The sequence below is a fragment of the Fulmarus glacialis genome, unplaced genomic scaffold, assembly GCF_000690835.1.
Source record: "Fulmarus glacialis isolate BGI_N327 unplaced genomic scaffold, ASM69083v1 scaffold35461, whole genome shotgun sequence".
Taxonomy (NCBI): domain Eukaryota; kingdom Metazoa; phylum Chordata; class Aves; order Procellariiformes; family Procellariidae; genus Fulmarus; species Fulmarus glacialis.
Window position 1 is genome coordinate 1 of NW_009194014.1, and position 16,301 is coordinate 16,301.

The following is a 16,301-nucleotide window of genomic DNA, read 5'->3' on the forward strand; positions in this document are numbered from 1 at the left end:
TCCCTACATAGTGCACCCCCTTCCCCTGCTATGCATGTCGATGGGCCAGGCCACACAGCAGGGCAGCACCCACACGTCCTGGGAGTGCTGGGCGGTGGGGCAAGGAAACTGGCACATCCCTCTCACCATCCTGCAGCAGCCTGGAGGAGTTCAGCTGAAAGGAAAAATTCTCCCACCTCATCCCGCTTACCTTATTTCATTTTGATATGTAGATCCTGAGAAAGAAAAAAAAAAAAAAAAGTGTGTTTAAAATGCAAGAAACTAAAATGTGACCTACTATAGAGCTCCTCTTAGAGCGTGCACTGTGTTCCAGCTACCACAGGGGCATCTCTCCTCCCTGTTTACAAAATTGTGCAACGTCCCCATTGAGTAGTTTCCACAGAAATTGGAAATTAGGCACACAGCACTGAGGGTGTGCTTCAACAAAGAACCTCAGCATAGGAACTAAACGCCATTGAAAGTTAACGTGCTCCTGAAAAAACACGACCCCCTTGTAGTTAATGTGAATGGCTCACTCTGATTACTTTGGAACCAATTTATAAGAGAAACAGCAAGGTGCAAGTAAGGAGCATCTTAACCAGGTCATGGTTAAGAGCAGGATCTGTCTGCCTATATTTCTGCTTACAGGACTTTGCACAGCACCAGAACTGACACAACTAGGAAATTTATATCTAATTGAAGATAATTCTTAATGTATAGACCGATTGTGAAGGTCCACTTACCTTTCTTCTTTAGGCAGCAGCAGCGCACAACCACCGCAATAATAATGATCAGAAGAATAATACCAACAAGTGAAAGCACAACTGCAAGTACAATAACCCACGTGCTTCTGCTGTCTTCACTATAATCATTTTCTGTTAAATTAAATGGAGAAACATTGTACTATCAGAGCCTCAAAACATCCTTTTCAGAATATTTTCTGTGAGAAGCTATTAGCTGTTTGTTGATTATTTAACAAGGAGTCTGTGTTTTCCAAATGATGGACTGTATTTATGGATGGTGCCCAAGAATTTAAAATGTTTCCAAATGCAAATTATTTATTGCAATTGTAACTTTTCCCACAGCTACTTCTCTTCTGAAAAACACAGGATTGCAATCTTCCAACCTAAACTTTATTTTGTATATATGCTGGGCCTCCCAACATCCTTTGGAGACATTTGGGATTGGGGAGGGGGGTTAAGATTCAATTTAGATGTCTATACTGCAGATATTAAGCATCTTGCCTAGCTGCTCTTGTCAGTGGAGAGGAAATATGTGGTTTGGGTTACAATTCATTTGGCCAAATGTGCATGTGTCCCTTTGGATAAGATGAATAGCTCTGAAGAAGTGTCCATTTCTCCCCACAGACCACGATTAGGTGACTAATACAGATGGAGATCTCTAGCCTGTAGATATGATTTTCTGATTAATCTCATCTTGGGATTTCTCTCACTGATTTCAGCGGGTGTTTGATTTTGGGCCATACGTGGTAGGGCATCTGTTACCCACTTAAAGAGCAGCGAAGAGCAAAAAACTCTGTAAAGGGTAGCATGGCTTGGGAATATGCAGCTACTAAGCCATCTTCATTACTGACATTCTTACAACATTAACTTATTCCTTTGTCTTTGCTGTAATCTACAGAGTTAAATGAGGTGATTTCAAGATAATTCAGTATCTTGCTGAAATCGTTTGCTATGACCAAAGTTTTCCTACAGAGCTCCCACATGCAGAGAATTTTAAAAGTACCCTGTATTTTTCATGCAGCTGGATGCACAAGGAAGATGCCAGTTCTGATTGTCACATCATTCTGCCCCTTGGTTTCGACCAATTATTTCAGAACCATCTCTAATTTGGCTACCCTCTGAAAAGCAGCCCCAAAGTCATTTTGGCAGATGTTTAGAAACAGACTTCCAATCCAAATTACAGGTGCGAGACATGTCCAAACTTGACAAAACCTATTCTGTTGCACTGGGTTTATGATTGTCATATCCTCATTAGAGGTCCCAGTTAACAACTGCATGGCCACATTTAGCTGACAGCCTCTGGAAAAGGTACTGCAGCAATGTATGTGACTGGTAGCTGCGCAGTGTCAGGGCTATGCCCCTGATATGTGAATGAGAGTATCTGCTGGTTTACCTATGGCAGAGAATAAAGAAGTAAATCCTTTCTATCTACAAATTTGCCTGGGCATATGTTTGGGGTTTGGATGTTTCAGACTGCAAAGATACAGGACCAGAGCCTCCGACAAAGCTTGAACCTCTGATAGGAGTCTGCATTCTCCAAAGCTCAGGTCATTATGATTAAGCAATTTGTTCCAGTCTTCTCTAATAATAATGCTCAATCAGCATGGTTTGAATTTCTTCTGACTATTAGAGAAAACAAGCACTCAGTAACCTGCAAACTAGTAGTTAATTCTTTAGGCTGTAATCAGTTGTGATTACAATTGATGATAAACTTGTTCATAATATTTTTATCTAGAAGTATTGCAACAAATATCTATATTTTATCGTATATTGTTCCATAAAGCATGCCACAGGGATTTCAAGATGCCTAAAATACAAAAGACAGCTATTTAGCTATAAGGAAAGCTTAACCTTAGTGTGAAGGGAGGAGCTGAACACACCTGCACTGGCCCATACCTCCAGGCTGGCTGCCACACCAAGGTATTTCGCTCCCTGTCAGGTTCAGGTTACATGCCAAAAGAGGATCTACAGAGCTGAAGGGAGAAGGGCAGGATACAATACAAACACTCCTGGCACTTCAGCATTGTAGCTTCTCCCCAGTTTTGGAGGATCCAGAAAGAAACTGGAGCTGGGACCAGCAGGTATGAATGGAGGAGCTGCCAGCTCAACACACAAGTAGAGGTGCAAGAGCGGGGCACTAAGACATGAGGGCATTAAATCCCTTTTAGCCCCATTAGTAAGTCCACACCAAGTTACATGAGGTGGTTAGTGTGGATGAAGCTACTTCCTCATTCTCTAGGGCCCATCCTCTGCTGCTATCCTGACCTCTGGCTCCTCCCAGTGCTGCCCAAAAATTTACTTGGGCAAAGTGTATGCAGAAAAGGGGATTTTCCCTGGCACATGCTGGTGACCAAAGAGAAATGAGAGACTGGAAAAAGCTGCACGTCGCTTCTTGGACACTTTAGAGCTTTCTGGCTAACTTAAAAAGCAAAGGAAGATCAGGGTCAGGGCAGATTCCCTATCTTCATCTTCTGCAGGTCAAAGACCATATGAAGCCAACATTGACACCAAAGAGAGCGTGGGCCCAGCTAAGGGTCTCTGCCATGGACCCCATTTCCCAATAACAGCCCTGTGAATGCATCTGCCGGGATAACTCCATAGGAGCTCCCAAATCTGGGGCTCAGCCAAACACCACTGTGGGTGAGGTAACTCCGGATGAGGAGTGACTGACATAAAAATGCATCACCTTGTATAGAAAGGTCTAAGATTAAGACTGATCTAGAGGCACAGGAAGGTAGGACATTCGTCGACCAGGAGATGGCTGGCTGAAGAGGGCTCAGATTTTTGGTTACAGTTCTTGTGAATGGACAGGTATTGCTTGTGAGGAAAATGGAGGAATTCAATTTCTCAAGCTTTTAAGTGAAGGCTGAAATTGATATTACGGTAGTTTTGGTAAGGACTCCTTAGACATTTGAAGCTAGCTGTATTCTTTCCTGACAACAGCTAGCTAAGTCTGAGTCTGTATATGAAAAGTCAGACAAGCTCTGAGATTTCAAGTGTGATATATATACATTATATATCTTCCTCTGTCATAAATGCCATGTCTTTATTTCATTCTAACAATTTAAAGACTTCGTATTCTCATATCCTGACAAATTTTGAGTGTCTGCTGCTGCACAATGATTTTTACGAAGAGAAATGAATGATGGTCCTATACAATCACTAATTATAGACTAATTGTGCTTCATGACATCTGTTTTTCTCCTCTTCTGATTTACAGTGAGTAGCTATGGAAACTGAAGGTGGATACCTCAGTACTTCACAAATGAGTAGGCAGGGGAATTTATTAATTTCCTCAGGATAGTTCTGTTTTGCTTAGTCAGTAATTAGGAGCAATCTGACTACAAAAAAGGCATGTTAAGAATGGTGAAGTGACCTTTTTCAACTGCATTGCAAAGCAAGTACTTCTGAAAAAGTCTTGCTAATAATGACTCATACTTAAAATAAAAGGCAGTTACTCAACCTCCTCAGTTGTTTATATGTCGAAACTTCTATACCAAACCCCTCATCAATCCACTATAAGAATGTCTTCGTATGTGCCATGTTCACCCATTACAGAAGAAGAATCTAGTTCATCGAGAGAAGCTGTCAGCATGATTATAGAAGTTCGCAATGCTCACCATATCATGAAAAGAAACATAGATTCGAGGCCCTGCTCTGTAGAGAAGACAGCTGGGTATGTATAGACCCACTGCAAAAAAACTCCATATAACCTATGCGTTTCCCATACCACAGGATAAGGCTAATAAAAGGGATGTCACTGTAGGATGAACTATGTCACCATAGGTGGCAGTGTACCTATATCCAGTAACCTCAGCTCCCTGCCATGCAATTAGTGCTTCAAGGTTAGTTTGTCTTGAGACTCCTCTAGCTTACAGTTGAGACACTTGGCTAGTCCCAACAGAGAAATTGTCTGGTATTGTCTCTCTCGTCTGCATTAAACACTGCTAACCCACAGGGAGATACTTCCTCTTCCTTGCTTTTACTGTGCTATGGTTTGGAAAAGAAAAACATTTTTCATAGGATTCTGTTAGATTACGAGGCAGATCTGTAGTGATAGTCCCACTTGCTTTGTTCCACACTGGCAGCACAGATCAGATAAAATCACCTTTTCCTGAAAAACCTCCTAATACTGTGAATGTGTTAAATTGTGGAATTTATTTTCATAGGATGTCAGCGAGGCCAAAGATTATAAGCATTACAAAAAACGCTTACAACATTAGCGAAAATATTTAGGGTTATCAAAGGTCTAACTGTTCTTGAGAGATATGCTCAACATCCATGCTTGGATTAAAGTGACCTTGAATTTCCTTAAATAAAAGGAAATAAAAAGTAACCAAATGCACTATGCAAAGAATCCCACATATGTTGCTGAAGGACAAATTTTACCTTCCTCTAAGACATGAAAGAGACCATACGAGGAAGAGGAAAACAGGCCCAATGGCTCTTTGATCTAAGTAGACTTTGGGATAAAGCCCGTGATACGCAGCTTCTCTTGATGACCTGATTCTTGCTCTGTAATGGGTGAATACACAATGTACAAAGACATTTTTATAGTAGATTGGTGATAGGTATACAGTATAGAAGTTCCTACATATAAGTGCTACCATCTGCAATTAGGTGCCAGCCTCAGTGCAGCCCTGGGGATGTTACCACCATGCTAAAGCAGCTTCATCACATCTGATCACAGCTCATATGGAGAACTTTCTGTTTGCATCTGAAGTGCTAGTACAGAATCTGTTCTGGGTTGTGTGTGGAAACTGGGAGTAAAATCCAGGGGTTTTTTCCAAGTCAGTGGTAAAACTGGTATTGAATATTATGGAGAACAATTTCACCTCAGGGTTTGGCTTTGAGTAAATGAGGTTTGACAAATTATGTTCATATGGTAGGCATGGCCTAATCAAAGATGTTTAACGTCTAAATTCATTAGATGTTTACTTGGTCAAGGAGCAAAGGCCAGTTTTCTTAGCAGTGAATCCATAGTAGGAGTCAGTGGGAGGTGTACTGCTTCATTTATCTTGCTTAGTCCTAAGCTGGACTTTGTGGTTCATTAGGCTTGTACCAGTCCTCTCATAGTTGTGAATTTAGCCCTCCCTATGTATCAGGTTGTGACTATTGGGTCTTAATTCTATCACCTTTGCACCTCTCATAGTATTTCATTTGCAAATAAAAGACTTTTCAAAACAAAGCAAAACAAAAGAAAAAGCACAGTTCTGAGAAAATAGTATAGGCAAAGTACAACAAACATTCACTTACCTATAGTAGAGTTGACAAAAATAACAGTTACAGTCGCATTCTGAGGGCTAGGGAGTGCTTCTATGTCAGCTAAACAAGTCAAAATCTCAGTGTCCGTCGGAGTCAAAGTTAGGATGCTCAGGGCATTGTGGAGGCCATTAGATCCTTGACTTTGCTGGGTAACATACCTCGACTTATCAATGAGAGAGTCATTTGTCATCCAGGTAATGTCTGGAGCTGGAGCCCATCCTAAGGCTTCACAAACAATTTCAACTGTTTTGTTCTTTTTTACTGTTAAGGTGCTATTTTTGATGAATAAAGATCCATTAACTGTAGGAGGGAAAAGATGTGTTGTTCCTTCAGAACATTTGGCTGCATTGCTTTCCTACTGATAGTTTTAAATCTTATCCTGCTACCCAGAATTAGCTATGCCTTGAAACATGGATTTAAAACCAATCATTATTAACACACATATATACCATATGCATGACATAAACTACAGATATTGCAACTTCACGGACACATTGTCCAGATTGTCTAAAGCACAAGTCTTGGCTTTCAGTACCTTTCCAATAAAAAGCAGGAAATTATACTTTTTAGCCATCCCGATATATTTCCAGCTGAAGGACAGCATAATGAAATAACAGTGTTTCTCTCTAAATTTTAAGTATGCTTGGGTTTTATCAGGAAAATTTTACGGGTAGATGACGAGATGTTCTCATTGCATGAAGCATCTCTTTGACAAATGGATAGTGTCTGGTGGTTAGATCTTGCTTTACTGGCTGCACTCTGTCACTACTGATGCTTCAGAGAGGAGGAAGAGGTCTCATACACAGGGGCTTGATACACAGGATCTTTTTGTTCTTTGGAAATGGTAGCTTGCAGCAGCAATCATATGAAGAGTATCGCTTTGTGTCTCAAGGGTTTTATTTCTACACGCCATTAAATCAAACTTAAATAAGCTGGATACAGACTCATTCCTGAATTAGAAATCAGGAGGGAGATCTGCCCTAAAGACAGCAGAAGGTTCATGCACAAAGATGTGCATATGGGGTAATTCATACTGTTTCTAGCCAAAAGATCATTTTTGACTGACTGCTGGGCCTGATATAGCCTTCAGGCACTTTAATGCAATCCAATAAAGAATAAGAGATGTAACAGGAAAAAACAAGAGCAGTTCAAACCTTTGTCAATAGCACTCTGAATGTGACTCTGAAACCTGGTTTGACAGTAAAATTAAGACAAGGGGGCAAAGGATGGTGAATGAGAGCATGTACTCCTTCACAGGGATAATTTGGACAATCCATCAGAGGATTCCTTTAAGTGCAGTATAATAAAATAGCTTTCTATTGATGGCTATACGCACCTTGAACAGAAAGAAATGCAAAGCTGCTGTCACTAGGTTGCTGGGTGCTGCATTCAATTTTTCCAGAGTCACTCAGCTGTGTGTTATGGATGATCAGTTCCGAGGTAAACCCGTTGCTACTGGTATAATTTTGAGAGGTGAAGCGGTCTGATGTTTCAACAGCTCCTTGAGAACTGATGACAGTGAGGACAGGATTTCCATTGGACAGCCAAATGAGAATTACCCACCCTACTGACACAGTGCAATTAAAGCGGGCTTCTGAACCAGCAAGGACTGTTACATTAGTAGGGCCCGTTACAATAGAGTAACAAAAGCCAAAACCTGGAAGGAAGAAAAAAACACAGTCTGTAGATACATATACAACACCACCACCAAAGGCCTTTGACTTAATCTTTTACTGCCAGCAATTTAAGACTAAAAAGCCAGGCCATGCCCTGCTTCAAATAGTATTGTTCACTAGGAGCACTGGGCTATTAAGCACTTAGTCATGTATCAGGAAAAGCTGTTGATTCAGCTGAGCTGGCACTTCACCTCTGACAGTCGTCAGTACCTGATACTTTCAGGAAAAGATTATTGTCTCATTTTCTAAAATGCCTGTCAGTAAGTAGTTAAAAGATATGTATGGTGAATTGAAATTGCAACTGAGTAGTATTAATCCCACAGCAGTAAACAGTGGTCAAATGCTACACTGTTATAATGGATCCCCAAGCCAGTCATTATAAACCCAAGAAGTACAGGTTTATGTAGATTAAAAGATCTTAACCAGTTCAGGATGGAAATGTACAATCTAATCTTTCAGCTCCATCTTAGATTAAATGGTTTCTTTAAAGATGCATTTGATTTTTGGTCTCTCCTCCTCCCACTCCAAAATCACCTAACTTTCTCTTTTCAGTGATTCACTAAAAAGCTGACTTCTTATTTTGCTGAAAGAAAGAAGTTCCACTTTTAAATAGGAAAATGCATGAGTTCTCTAGCCTTTAAATAAATAAAGGAGTATGTAACTGGTCCCTTTTCCATACATCGGATTGCCACTGATTTTTTGCAGCCCCAGCATATATCCTTCCATGCTCTTTCCCCTATTCATCTGTCTCTTCCCTTATTTCTCATGCATATATCACATACATCCTTCCCCACCTTCTCAGGCTTTCTGTTAGCCAGAGCTGCTGTAATTCATGAGTTTTTCTCCTTAAAAGGTGGTATGAATTTTGGCTACTATTTTTCAGAACTGAAAGCTCATTTCTAATGAAGGCATTCTGTTTTCCTTTCCTCCTCAACAGACCCAGGGCCTCCCATTGCCCTCAGAGGAATGAATGTGCAGCTGTTGCCCAGGCAGATGGTGGATCCCCTGTGCGTGGGAAGGCAGAAGCACTCGCTTCTACCAAGCAGAAAGTGAAGGCAGGATGAAGGCAGAGACCTTTTTTTCAAAGCAGCAGCTGTGACTTCAGTCCCTGAAATAGCTAGGGGAAATGGGAGCTATTTTGAAGGTGGGCAAATCTTAAAGTATTTCTCAGAGACAGAACATCATACACCCTAGTCTTCATGAGGGACAAAGCTTTAAACTGTAAGAACAACTGAGATTATTTGGTTGATGTCTTAGGGGACAGGATTTGAGAGAGCAGTGTTGTGTGAAATTAGGAACCTGCTTCTCTGGGTCCTTGTTCTTTGTGAACCCCTTTGGATTTTGGCTCGGTTCCCCAGAGCGTGCTATGTCCATGTGCAGTAGAGCAAAGGCAGAGGTACTATTGATGCCTTTCAAAGAGAATAGCTCACCAAATGGCCATAGAGTAATTCAGGTTGGAAGTGACATCAAGAGGCCTCCAATCCAGTCCCCCTGATAAAGCAGGATCAGTTCTGAGGTTGGACCTTGTTGCTCACGGCTTTGTCCAGTCAGGGCTTGAAAACCTCCAAGGATGGAGACTGTACAAATTCTCTGGGCAACCTGCTCCACTGCCTGACTGTCCTCATGGAGAAAAAGCTTTTCTTTTTGTCCACTCTCAACCTCCTTTGTTTCAACATATGCCTGTTGTCTCTTGTCCTCTTGCCATTCACCACTGTGAAGAGCCTGACTCCATATTCCTGACAACCTCCTTGCAGGTACTGGCAGGCTGCCATTAGAAACCCCACCACCGTCTCTTCTTCAGACTGAACAAGCCCTGCTCCGTCAGCTGCTCCTCACAGGGCAAGTGCTCCAGCCCATTACCTTCTTGGTGACCCTCTACTGAACTTGCTCCAGTTTATCAGTCTTTCCTCTATTGGGGAACCAAAAGAGTACACTCTTATAAGCCAGTCACTTTGCTAAGTCACTGCCACCCACAGTCCTGCTGGTTGCAGGTAGAGTGGAGGGGGAGGAAGAGGACTGCCATTGCAGGCTCTCCTGTCACCAAGATTCATCTCAGGGGACTGCCTGTGCTCTGCACACATCCCACAGGGCACAACTCTTTCTCATCCCACACAGCTTCTATCGTCTCCTCACCTGTCTCTAAGCTCGGTCTGCTCCTTTTTGGCTTAGTGCTTACCTGCACTCCACTGTGACAGAGTTGCTCTTCGATGGGGGCATAGAAAGGTTTCGGTGGCAAGGGACCTCAGGAAATCTCTTCACAGTTAGGCCATTTGCACAGGGCCTTGTCAAGTCAAATTTTGAATATCTCCAAGGATGGAGATTTCACAAGCTCTCTGCAGACCAAGCAGTCCTGCCAGTGAGATCTACCTCACCAGTGAGTTTCTCATCACTTACTGGGAAACATTCATGCTGAGGAAGCACCAGGACTGCCAGTGCTACCCCTAACGATTCAGGCTGTAGTCTGCATAATTACAGCAATTAGATACTACAGTCCATAGAAGTCTAATTAAAACCCCGTGTCTGCAAATTTGGCCTGAGCATAAGTGTTCAATTATTTTCCAGGAGAAAGAAAGTCTGAAATGGCCATTACTCCCTTGCTAAGATTATTCAGGACAATGAAGTGATTTTTAAAGGTTTCATTCAACCCAGGTTTTGTACATTTTTTAGGTAGTTTATTCATTAATGGATTAATTATAAATTATTGAAAAAATCATTTTTCATTCAGTAGGTGACATGAGTAGGGGAGAATATGCTGTATTGTTTCACACAAAAGAGATGTTTGATAGTTTTATAAATGGAAACAGAGCCCAATCTCAGTTACGACGTTGCAACCAGACCCTCAGTGAACACACCCAGGGCATAGGGTCTGTAATCTCATTGCTCCAATGTCAACATAATTTTCTAATTCCCAGCTCACATTTAATCCTAGGCAGTGTATATCTAACCAGGTTTGTGCCAAGAATTGTTCTTTAATATAAATAGCTCCTCTTTTTCCTCCCACTCACCGCATATGTTTACAGACAAGAGCCTTTTCATTCTTTGTTTTGCAGGATTATACAAACCTAGCTCTCCCTGGTTCTTTGTATGATTGACTCAGAGTTCTCTCATGTTTACAAAAACCTTTACAAAAATTTTCCACCTTCCTGGGTTATGTTACCTCTGCCATGCACCTCGTTCTCCAAAGTATAACTGTGTGTGAGAAATAAAACATTAAATGAAAAGCAAACTCCACTTTTACTGATAATTAATAAAGCCAGATAAGATACAGTAAAGCATATTTCTGTTCAACTTAAATGGCTCATTTTTCCCAGTAGCATTTATTCAAAGCTCTCTTCAGACTTGTAAATGTGAACTGAAATGCTTTTAAAACATGAAACAGCTTGAAGATGAACTCAGCAATCAAATCTACATGCATACCTTAATACTTTGCTTTATAAACAGTTAACCCCACAAAATGCCTAAAAGCCATTTCCTCTCTTTTCTATTTGTCACTTTCGGAATGTTAGGGATTGGCCACCTGTCTGTGGATGGCATCATTTACAGAGCTACAGGTTTTCTAATGAAGGTGCACTGATGAAGTGAGACCATTTGTCATGTAATATGGCCCTCTTTCCTGATATTCAACATCCAGTTGTCATGATTTATATTCATAACTTATATTACCAGGGTTGAGACACTGTCCTAAACTCAAACTTGTCTTTGAATTATCTATTTTTTCTTGACTCATATTGTAGCCAGCCTTTACAATACTACTTCCTGTATATCTATGGTGTTATAACATGTTTATGTGCTGTTTTTTGATTTTTACACTTTGTTTGAATTCTTCCTGACTGGTTGAATTGGACATAAACAGCTACCATGATGATAGACACAGCCATGAACAAACTTACTTAGAGTTAACACCAAAATGCATTTAGTTGCTCATGAAACAGGAGCTGCAGTACTTATCCACACTGCTCCTCTTAATGCAAACTGTTCTCTGTGCATTTGTAATTTATTTCTATGCCTGTGCAAACACTTTAGTTTCTTAAGAAGCCATGGTTTGCCATGGCTCTGAATAAATGATGCGACTTTCAGTACACTGCTAGCTGTTAATTAATCATTTGCTATGAGATCATGTCTGTGAGTTCCATTATAGTCTTGAAATTTATCTCTAAACATGAATAATCAGTGATCATCGGCTCTAAAAATACATGGCTGATATTGCTTTTGTTTTCTTCAGACAGTCAGGACAGTATAGGCAGGTAGGTATGAGTTATTCCTTCATTTATTTAATATAATAATTTTTTATCAGTCCATAGGTATGGTAGGATCTACATCTTCTTCCACCAACCATATCTGCTGGAGGAATAGATGGTCTTTCACTGACTTCTGTAGGCTAGGGAACAGGTCCATAAGCCCTGTATGGCGATCCTATGGCTGGCAGGAGGACTGAGGAGTGGGACATAGCTCAACCTTGCCTCCATTTAGATCTCAGTAAAGCCCCAGCACAACCAAAAAAGGGGTTTCATGAGCCTCTCCACTTGCTGCCAAAACATTTTTGGTAGTTTTAACCTTGCCTTTTTTTATCTTTTTGCTTTTACTTTTTATCTTGCAATAGCACATGGAGTCCTGAACCAACAGGGTGTTCCATTGTCCAACCCACGTACAAACATTGATAAAGTAACTTGTGTAAGGTCAAAGAGGACATTTATGACAGAAATGGGATCTAAATGCAGTTACCAGTGCTTTAAGCCAGTGCTGTAAGTCCTTTTGCTGGGCCTTGCTTCTTGCACTAAGAAGAAAATCTTAGTGCAAGTTTCATTTACATACTGCTTAAAAAATACTTTGCAGATGGTTGCTTTTAGACAAAGTAAGGCCTCAGGCTAGATTGTCATTGCACTTTACAGGAATTACATGTTCGGCTCTTAACAGCTGGTTTAACATCTGCTTCCCCACATACAACCAATGAGAAATCCCACCCAGACAAATACCATCTTTGCAATTGGGAAATGTTAGGCTGTCTTCATGCTATTGCATTACCCTTTGATTTTTGAAGAACAAAGCTAAGTTAGGACACCTTCTTTGAAGCACATCACTAAATGTTTATAAAGCAGTCACCAGTGGTGAAAGTTTGCTTAAACTGATAAGTATTTAGTTATTTCAGTTTATTTACGTATTTCAGTTGCTCAGTCCTTCCCAACAGCATGCAGAGTATATACCAACTCCTTTATGAGCTGTTTATTCCCTCCTCTGTCACACAAATTCACTGTCACATCACTGGGGGTTTTGAAGAAACAAAAAGGCATCTCATTCCCTGGTTGATGCCTGCACTGAGGCAACATCAATTGCCAAAGAACCGCCCTTGCCCTTCATCACCAATGTTCTTTCTTCCCTGCCTGAACTAACTCTAAAGGACCACTTTTTCGTGCTGAAGATTTCAGCAATAAGGGCATCAAGACGTGGCTACCTTCTTTTCCTTCCCTCCTTCCCTCTGCTGACTCTGTCTTTCCTCTTTTATGACATATTTGGATGCAGCACAGTGAAGAACAGGATGGACTTATCCTTTTGCCATAATGATTCCTTTTTTTTCAGCCTCATTATTGTATTTCAAAATAATCTCCCCCTCTATACCCGTATCACCCTTCCATAAAGCCTGCCTTTTATCCTTCAGTTTTTTGTGTCTAGTCTCTGTGTTTCTCCCTTCCTTCTCTGCTATCTCTACATTTTTCTCCTTCCAGACTGTTTTAAATTCCTTTTTCTTTTCACTCTTTCTTTAGTCTCTTGCCCACCCCACCTTGTCTTCTGCCTTCCCTGACACATCACTGGCCCACTGCTCCAGCAACAACTCTGTAATAAATTGTTTTGGATGCGGTAAGATTTTTTCTTCGGCACATCTCAAGTTTATTTCAAAAACCAACAACCCTGAAGCTGAGCTTTCTGAAAATCAAAATTTCCACCCACCTGCACACAAACCTCTCCACAGCCCCCAAGTGTGCCTTCCCATCTCTTCTCTTACTCACTGTTTGACAGCTGTCCCTTGCAGCCTCTCCTGGCCCTGCCACTCGTCTACTCCTCCTCTCCTCCTGCACTGCCTCTTGCCTCTAGTGGTGAGGGTCCCCGGGCTGGGAGCACCGCAGCAGCAGCAGCGCCAATATCCTGGCAGCAGGCTGGCATGCACTGCATGTCGGCCCTGTGGTCTGCAATACTATTGCTGCCAAAGGGCATGCTGTGCCCACCCACGGGGATGCTCAAACTGGCTGTGCCATGCAGCCATCTCGGCAGCCTAGCCATACCACCCAGCCTCGCGACTCCTGATATCCTGAGAGCAGCAATACTTCTTTCAAGAGCAACAGTTGACTCTCCACAATATACTTTTTCTCTCTTTGCTTTGGGGTGTGCTCCCATGGCTGCCCCGCTCAGTGCAGGCAATGCCTGCTACCCTGGTACAGCTTGCAGGTGGGGCAATAAAACACCCATTGCAGGGGTGCTTGACTAAAAGCATTAGTGAAGGGTAATAGAAATCCTCTAAAACACGTAGTTCTCTGCTCTGGATGCTTAGGAAGACAGTGCAAGAAACAGAACAAGTAAAAATTGACGCTTCCTTGTTATAACTTCTCAGTGTCCAAAAATAAGAGATCTAGGGACTTCCTGAGCCAATGATTGCATCTGCACCTGTGGATCTACCCTCCATGATATTTGTTTCTAGCTTTTTTCAGAGTGTTTATGATTTGGTATGCCCCATATCCAGTGACCCTGAGCTTTACTATTTAATTACATGTGAGGAAAAGTACATTCTTTGGTTTGCCTTAAACCTTCTTTTTGATAGTTTTACTGGTTGTGACTAGTTCTTTTTGTGATGAGAATTTGTGAATAACCACTTCACCATTCACCTCCATATAATTAGTTATTTTAATAAATCTTTCCTATTTCTTCATTTTCATAAGCAGAAAAATATCCCAGACTAATGAAGGCCTCCTTATGCTTTTGATCACTTCTGTCACACTTTATAGCTTTCTTAGACCTAGTATGTCCTTTTTGAAATGGAAGGGCTAACAAAACATCCAGTATTCAAGATATAAGCTTTCTGCGGATTAATATAATGCCAGGTTTCATTGTAGTGCTGAAGAGACTAATCGGTGAAATTTTCTCTCTTCTTCAGCAATTTGCTCTCTTTCCGGGATATCTATTCTTTTCCCCCACTAGACATCTTCAGTTAAGTGATGCTTTGCATTGAATGTTTTCTGCTCCTTTATTACTTACTCACTTGGCATCGTGACACCTTCTGGCAAATCTTCCTAGTCTGTTTTTGGATTTTGTTGCCCTAAGTAACTCTGCACCACCTGCAAAGTCTGCCACCTCACAGTTCACTCCTCTTCACTGGGTGGTTTAAGAGCTTGTTGAATACCACACATCCCTGTGCAACTCCACTGGGAACACCACTCTGCTCAGAAAACTCAACATTTATTCCTGCATTGTGTTTCCTTTCACCAAGTATTAAGCCATGACAATGCCTTCCCTCTCATCCCACTGCAGCTCCCTTCTTTCAGAGCCTGATAAAACCACAGCTAGACTATAATAAAAAAAAAAAAATCAGCCTTGTCTCCGTTACCCAACTAGTCACTTTATATTCATATTTTCTTTAAAGCTCTGCCATCAGGATACCTTTTATCTGAATTCACTTTGAAACTCAGGCGTGTGAAATGTAAATTGGAGGCACACTAGCAAAATGATAATTTGCACATATTTCTGGAAGCAAAATTGGCTGGTGATATTGAGTTCTGTACAGATGCCCCCTCAAAGCAGTCCCAAACAGACAGGAAGAAGATGAACACAAGGAGAGGGAGAAATAAGAGGGACATCCCTGCTCACTGGAAGTGAGAGAGGGTAGCCTCCCCATCTCCACCCCACCCCATCCACTGCTCACTCCTGCATACTGAAGCCCACTCTCAGCCATCAGATCATTCAGGCTTGAAATGCAAACTTAACCATTTCAAACAGCTTAAATAATCCGCCTCTGGGACTGACTGTTCAATCTGATATCGCCAGTAACTACCATTTACATGGCTTTAAAATTAGTTCACGCATTTTGTCCACAGTAGCTCATTTCACAGGTTATGAATGTGTCCTACCTGGTAGTGAGGCCGTTAAGATGAGAGGAAGTAAAATAAGTTTCTGGAACCTCTCCATTGGAGCATTCTCTCCTGGTTCCTAAGGGAGAAAGCCACCAGCGGTCACTGCATACTTGAGACGAAGCTGAAGGACAGAACTTATCGAGAAACTCTGTAATGAGCTGCTGCTTTGCGTCCTGTGATAAAATGTGACTTTATGTGACCTGTATTACCAACAAGGGGAAAAGATTAAAGGAGGGAGGGTTTGGAAAGAGAGCAGTATCTTTTCTCAAAACAATTGTTTCAAAAGAAGTAGAGGAACTTTCTTCAGCAGAGAAACCTCCCCCTACGAACCTTACATCTCTTGCGCCCTTAGTCCCTTCTGGTTATTACAACACTACTGCTTCAGGATTGACTGTGTCAGGGGAGTTCCATCTGCACCATTAAAGTTAATCATGAGCAGCTGGGAAAAATAATTCTCTAAGCTGCCTGCAATTGCATGTGTATCGTGGGTGCGCCGTCTGTGCCACCGGCAGCGTCCCAGCAGA

The 16,301-nt window shown here is 41.6% G+C and overlaps 1 protein-coding gene across 1 annotated transcript; it reads right to left on the bottom strand.

Moving 5' to 3' along the window:
- Positions 1-186: 186 nt before the first annotated feature.
- Positions 187-15,832, bottom strand: IGSF5 (immunoglobulin superfamily, member 5). Its single transcript, XM_009587634.1, has 5 exons — positions 15,775-15,832; positions 7,324-7,644; positions 5,979-6,287; positions 723-854; positions 187-215 (listed from the first exon to the last, which is right to left on the bottom strand). Exons 1-5 carry the CDS (start codon positions 15,830-15,832, stop codon positions 187-189), a joined length of 849 nt encoding a protein of 282 aa, XP_009585929.1.
- Positions 15,833-16,301: the final 469 nt, after the last annotated feature.